The 6,907-nt window shown below is 60.5% G+C and overlaps 1 protein-coding gene across 8 annotated transcripts in view; it reads left to right on the top strand.

The window, feature by feature from the left end:
- The first annotated feature begins 2,584 nt into the window (after positions 1-2,584).
- Ache (acetylcholinesterase (Cartwright blood group)) overlaps positions 2,585-6,907 on the top strand; it is a 5,919-nt gene continuing 1,596 nt past the window's right edge. For 2 of the 8 annotated variants that reach the window (XM_023714479.1, XM_023714485.1), the window contains exons 1-4: positions 2,657-2,741; positions 3,861-4,043; positions 4,343-5,429; positions 5,791-6,275. In XM_023714479.1, coding sequence (XP_023570247.1) covers positions 4,365-5,429; positions 5,791-6,275 — 1,550 coding nt within the window. In that variant the 5' untranslated portion in view covers positions 2,657-2,741; positions 3,861-4,043; positions 4,343-4,364. Of the gene's footprint in view, positions 2,742-3,283; positions 4,044-4,339; positions 5,430-5,790; positions 6,276-6,907 lie in introns of all 8 variants that reach the window. The other 6 variants (XM_023714481.1, XM_023714482.1, XM_023714483.1 and 3 more) reach the window with 6 other exon arrangements.

The raw sequence follows: 6,907 nt of genomic DNA on the forward strand, positions 1-6,907 counted from the left end.
AGAGAGAGAGAGAGAGAGAGAGAGAGAGAGAGAGAGAGAGAGAGAGAGAGAGAGAGAGAGAAATATGAAGGCCCTCTGAACTGACAGTACCAACAGCAGATGCAAGATCGATTCCTGAAAGAACAGAAGTGGCAAACAAAGACTGTGCACAGGAAAAATCCAGGGCATCTCTGCAGAGAGCCTTGCAGGGCAAGACACTGAGAATGTTGGGAGTGACAAGGAGTCCTACAGTGGAAAGGTGTCCTGGCGGAGCTGGCTCAGCCCTGTGTGACAAAAGACTGGGGAGAAACTCAAACTAAGGAAAGAGTCTGTGCCTGGGAATTCTGCATCTATGAGCAAGGTCAAAGCCTTATCCAGCTGACATCCTGGAGAATCCTGTGCACAGCCTCAAAATGAGGCTGAGGACATGCATGTGGCCCTGAGTCACCTCCAGAGGTGAAGCAGCTGACCAAGGCTCCCTGAAGATGGCTTCCATGCTGCCGCTCTGCAGGAAGCACCCTACCCTTCTGGGTTTCTGTTGTGCAGCCCTGGCTTAGAGTTCCTAGGGGCTTTGGCACTGTCCCCAAGTCTCAAGCATCTTCAAACCCCCATTGCCCTTTCCTTTTCCTGCATGCTGCTCCTTGAAGCCTCTGAGAAAGGAATTAAAGAGTCGCACAGAGACCGCCTCAAGGACTGGAGCTGCTTTTGTCCCAGGTCTCTGCTCCTGGCCCTGCAGACATCTGGGCACCATTCCCATTGGCTAAAGCCACTAACCCCAACCCAGCTGAACATACAGTCTTTCCCTGGGGGATTCCTGCCCACCCTGGTGTCCTGTCCTTGACTCCAGCTTCAGCTCCGGGACCTGGATCAACAGCAACCTGTCCCTAAGCCTATCCCGTAACCATGGGCAATAAGCTGTCCTGGGCCAGTCTCTGCAGGAACTCATGATTATACAGGTTGAGTGATAGGCCTGTCCTGCAACAGCCCGTCTTGGTGAATGACAGAAGAGCAACACCCTATCATTAGCAGAGCCCTATGGCCCCAAATGCCACAGCTTCTGCCTCTACAAGCCCTTTCACTGTTTGTTTGCACCTTGCTAATGATGTATAATTACTAGCACAGAGCCCTCTAGGAGGAGTCCAGGATGCAGAAAGGCAGTTGCAGGGGACCTGAGTGTCAAAGATGGAGCTTCGGGGTGCCTGAAAAGGTGAGCGCAGGGAAGTGATGGAGCCGCGGGGGGGGGGGGTGTCTCCAGCTGCCGCCGCACCCAGATTCTCGAGGTCCGAGCGGCTGCCTCTGGCGCCACCTAGCGTCCGCCTCCAGCGAGCGCAGAGCGAACCCGGCACGGCGTCCCGCCCGCTGGCGCCAGCCCTGCAGGGTCTGTTCCCGCGCAGCAGGCAGGTTAAGGAGCTCCCGGCTTGCAGAGCCAGGAATCGCGCGTCCCAGTGCCAGGCTCCACTCTGGATTCCAACGGACCCCCTCGCCCGCTGCGGTTTCCATGATACGGGATCTCTGCTCCCTGGCGGTGGCAAACGTGCGCGAGGAGATCAGCCGGGTGCGGGGTCGCCAGAACGAGCATGCGCGCGACCCCCATGCCCCAGACGCGCCCCGCACCGCCGCGCGCGCGCACGCACGCTCACGCACGTCCCGACGTTCGCCCGCGCCGACCGGTCTCCCCACAGCTGCTCCGAGGCTCGGATCCAGTAACCCCCCAGCGCATAGCCCTTTGCGCCTTGAAGTCTTTCGGGTGCAGTCCTGCACACTATGCCCTGCGTCCTTTTGGGCGCGGCAGCGTCTCCACTCTCCCCATGACTGACCCCTGAAGGGTGGGGCGAAGGGGTCTGTGCGCTCTGCCCGCTCGATCTGCGGGGGGGAGGGGGACAGAGACCAGGCCGCTCCCACCTGCTAGCCGCTGCGGCCAATGAACGCTCGGGCTGGTGATGTCATGCCCCCGCTGGACCCTGGTGACGAAGTCCGAGTTCACCGGTCAAGGAACCAGCAGCGCAAGCCCACCCGCGGGGCTTCCGGAAGTTTCCACTGCTGCAGCCTCGCCCCGCAACCTTGCGCGCACCACTGGTCTGCCTTCTCGATGTCCCCGTGTCACCTTCACCTCCCCATGGGGTCCTCATTCCTCCACGGGCGCCCCCTTCATTTCCCCCTCGAGATACCATATTCCTGTCTCCATTCCTACAGGTGTCCCCTTATCCCCAGACGTATCCTACGTCGTTTGCACCAACAGTGGCCTCCTGAGGGGGTCCTCATCCCCTTTCGCGTGTCGCTCCTCCCACGCCACCCCTGTGTCGTGGCCAGAGATGCTCATTTATGTGGCCCTTGCCTTAACTTCCCAGGCTCCACCGAGACTGTCCTTGTGTCCTCGTCTGTGAAAGTCGGTTTGTGCCTGTCACTACAGGTGACTGTCTCCTGCCCGCGTGTGCCCCTGTCCGTCTGTCACCTGGGTGTCTGCGCCGCCAATGGGGATCTTCGGGTCGCGTCTGTCCGTCTGTCAGCGTCTGTCACCCGACTGCGTCTGGGCCCCCGGCTCCCGACTTGGAGGGAGGGGCGGGGAGGGGAGGTGGCGGCCCGGGAAGCGGGGAGGGCCGGGGGCGGAGACAGTGGGCGGGGGCGGGCGGGGGCGCCGCGCGGCCCGAGGGGTGTGTGCGGGGGGCCGGAGGCGGCGGCTGTCACAGTCGGCTCAACCTGCGCCGGGGAAGAGCGGCCGCCTCCAGCTCCCGGCGCAGCCCGGCCCCGCTTGGCCGCCTCAGGTGAGTCCTCAGCCCCGCCCGGGACCCTCCCCGGCCGGCGGCCACTCCGCCCACGGGGACCAAGTGCTCGCAGAGCAACCTAGGCCCCCCAAAGGGGGCGCCAAGTGCACCCCCCGCCGCCGCGCACTCCATAACTCTCCCCGGCCGCCGCATACTTACATCGCCCCGCGGGGCCAGATGCCGCCGTTCCGCCAGCATTACTGTGAGGACCCCAGCGCCCCTTCCCCGCTCGCCCCAGTGTCTGGGACACTGGAAGACGCCCCCTGTTTGGAGTGAAACCCAAACTGCGCAGATTCTTGGCCCCTAGCTGCATCCCAGCCTCTCATACTGAGGGCCGCGATCCCAGCGCCCCTCCGCAGTGCCCAACCCGGACACCTCTGAGGCCCCGGAGCTCCTTCCCACGGAGACTCCATCTCTGTGTTGTTTTGTTTTGTTTTGTTTTTCCTGGGGTGGGGGGAAGGGGCGGCTCAGCGGAAGCCCCGAGTTATAATTAGACCCACTCGGGTTTCCTAGTTAATCTCCAACACTACCACCCCCCCCAGCACACCCCACACCACCCCCGCCAGCTCACTGACGGAGACTGGGTGAGGGGTGATCGCCTGGAAAGGGGGGAGTTCCGACCCGAGGAATTTTGATCTCTTGGCTGGAGATGCCGGAACCACAGCAGCTGCTTCCCCAAAATAGTGTCCTCGCCCCTACAGCCGGGGATCTCCGGAGCTCCTGGAACACTGGCGTCCTGGCCCGCCCTTCAGGTCCCTCTCTGTGATGCCCGCGAGCCCCCAGGCCCCCACCCCAAGTTCCCGGCTCCGGGTCTCAGGGCGGGGAGAGCCGTTTTCTCCTCGGTCTCTACTGCCCTCCGCTGGCGGCGACATGCATGGCAACGTCTGTCGCAAGGGGGTTGTAGTCTAGGGAACCAGGGCTGGCAACCAGTGGGCTAGGACTTGGCATAGCAGGGACGGGAGACTGAACAGCTGATGGGAACCAGCAGGTACCAAAGCTCAGAGCTAGACTGCAAATGAGGCGCTTCAGGGTGTGGCAGGATGTGGAGGAGGCAGGATTTGGGGTACCCAAGGAAGGACCTAGGGCTCCCACACTTGAGTCCCCAACCCACTCCCCCAGGGCCCTGGCCCTGGCCAACCCAGGAGGAACGGCTGTGCCTTGAAGCCACTGCAAGTTCTCCCAGTGGTGCCACCCAGCAGCGAGGGCCCCGCCCCTGTCCCGTGGCAGCTGAGTGGACTGCGGCCTCTGGTACCCGCACTGCATGCACGGGGCCCAGCCCAAGCCGTAGAGCAAGGGGGCAAGGTGAGGGCGGTGGGCCCTGTGGGCAGGGAGGGTATGCCTTGGCGTGTCTTATCTCCATGCCCTGCATCTGTCTGGATGTGTGCGCCTGCCTGATCTCTGTCCCCTCATGCCTGCCTGCCTGCTGGTGTCCTTGTCTCTGCCTGTCTCTTCCCCCCCCCACCCCCACCCCCGTTTCTCTCCTCCTGCCAACCTGCCCCACCTCCTCTGAAGCTGGGTGATAGCCCTTGGGCAAGATTGTTACCTAATCTCCCTCCTTGCTGCCTCCAGCCTTCACCCTTTGCCTTTCTTTCTCCCAGCAGACGCCCACCTGCCCTGGCAACCATGAGGCCCCCGTGGTGTCCCCTGCAGAAGCCCTCCCTGGCCTCCCCACTCCTCCTCCTCCTCTCCCTCCTGGGAGGAGGAGTGGGGGCTGAGGGCAGGGACGACCCAGAGCTGCTGGTAACAGTTCAAGGGGGCCGGCTAAGGGGCATCCGCCTAAAGGCCCCTGGGGGCCTTGTCTCGGCTTTTCTGGGCATCCCCTTCGCAGAGCCACCAGTGGGTCCCCGACGCTTTCTGCCACCAGAGCCCAAACGGCCCTGGCCAGGGGTGCTGGATGCTACAACTTTCCCTAGTGTCTGCTACCAATATGTGGACACCCTGTACCCTGGTTTTGAGGGCATTGAAATGTGGAACCCAAATCGTGAGCTGAGTGAGGACTGCCTCTACCTCAACGTGTGGACACCATACCCCCGACCTGCAGCCCCCCTCCCTGTGCTTGTCTGGATCTATGGGGGTGGCTTCTACAGCGGGGCCTCCTCCCTGGACGTGTATGATGGCCGCTTCCTGGCACAGGCAGAGGGGACAGTGCTGGTGTCTATGAACTACCGGGTGGGGACCTTTGGCTTCTTGGCTCTGCCAGGGAGTCGAGAGGCACCAGGCAATGTAGGTCTGCTGGATCAGAGGCTGGCACTGCAGTGGGTGCAAGAGAATGTGGCAGCCTTCGGAGGGGACCCAACATCAGTGACTCTATTCGGGGAGAGCGCAGGCGCTGCCTCAGTGGGCATGCACATACTGTCCCCACCCAGCCGGAGCCTTTTCCACAGGGTTGTGCTGCAGAGTGGTACACCCAACGGGCCCTGGGCCACTGTGGGCATGGGAGAGGCCCGGCGCAGGGCCACACTGCTGGCCCGCCTTGTGGGCTGTCCCCCAGGTGGTGCTGGTGGCAATGACACAGAACTAGTAGCCTGCCTGAGGACACGGCCAGCTCAGGATCTGGTGGACCACGAGTGGCATGTGCTGCCCCAGGAAAGCATCTTCCGGTTTTCCTTCGTGCCTGTGGTGGATGGAGACTTCCTTAGTGACACGCCTGAAGCCCTCATCAATGCTGGAGATTTCCATGGCCTGCAGGTGACTAGTGGCTGGCAGGGGTGGAGCTGGTACCTAGGGGTCTGGTCATCCCTTCCCTCCCTACAGAAAGGAAAAAAGGGGGGGCTCCTACAGAGCGGGACTCCACTCTCCTGCAGTCCAAGCTTCTGGGGCCCATAGGCACCCCCCTCCCCTGAGTGCAAATCCCAGAGAATGGTCATCAGGGCAGAAAGGAAAAGAGCCATGGGTATATTTTCCTTCTCTCCATCCCTTCCCCAGTCTCCTGCTCTCTTCCTCCATGGTTCTGGATCTGTAACTGTGCATCTCTCTGGCTCTTTGTCTATCTGTCTCTCTGTCTGCTTGTCTGTCTGTACCCTGTCCATCCTGTCCCTCCCCTCCCCAGGTGCTGGTGGGTGTGGTGAAAGATGAGGGGTCCTATTTTCTGGTTTACGGGGCCCCAGGCTTCAGCAAAGACAACGAATCTCTCATCAGCCGGGCCCAGTTCCTGGCTGGGGTGCGCATCGGGGTCCCCCAGGTGAGCGACCTGGCGGCTGAGGCTGTGGTCCTACATTACACGGACTGGCTGCATCCTGAGGACCCGGCGCGCTTAAGGGATGCCATGAGTGCTGTGGTGGGCGACCACAATGTCGTGTGCCCTGTGGCCCAGCTGGCTGGGCGACTGGCTGCCCAGGGGGCCCGAGTCTATGCCTACGTCTTTGAACATCGTGCCTCCACACTCACCTGGCCCCTCTGGATGGGGGTGCCCCACGGCTACGAGATTGAGTTCATCTTTGGACTCCCCCTGGACTCCTCGCTGAACTACACCGTAGAGGAGAAAATCTTTGCCCAGCGGATGATGAGATACTGGGCCAACTTTGCTCGCACAGGGTCAGCAGGGATGGGGTGGGGAGGGCATGCAGAGGAAGGGAGGCAGGAGGGGAAAGGAGACAAAGAGGGCAAGAGAAACAGAGACAGAGAAGGTGTAAGGTAGGGTGGGGGTCAGGACAGAGGAAGACAGTGAGAAAGACAAAGGGGATCCAGTAGTTAGGAGAGGGCTATTGAACTCAAGTTGGACCAGCAGTGATTTACGTTCTTACACTCTCCCTTTCCCTTTTATTCCCCCCTCTTTCTATCTGTCTGAAGAAAGGAGGCAATAAATCTGGCATCAGACTGGGGTTGCCTAAAGTAGAAGTGATGCTTGTTGGAACACAGCTGTGACCGGGGTTACACTCTTCATGGGCTCAATCAAAAGTAGAGCTTTTTTCTTAAATGGAAGAAAAACAAAGACTTGAATAGAAAAACTGAGGGAAAGGGAAAAAGAGACAGGGTACGCAGGAAGAAAGGGAAAACTCCTAGGTGAGAATGGACGCTGGAGAAGAGAATTGGAGTAAGATTTTGCAATTAGGGGCCTGGGAGATGGCTCAGTGGAATAAGTGCTTCCCTGGCAAGCACAAGGGCCTGAGTTCAATCCCCGGTTCCGCAAAAAACTACTAATAATAATTATTTTATTATTTTTATCT

Source organism: Octodon degus, unplaced genomic scaffold (assembly GCF_000260255.1).
Source record: "Octodon degus isolate 3935 unplaced genomic scaffold, OctDeg1.0 scaffold00035, whole genome shotgun sequence".
Classification (NCBI taxonomy): Eukaryota; Metazoa; Chordata; class Mammalia; order Rodentia; family Octodontidae; genus Octodon; species Octodon degus.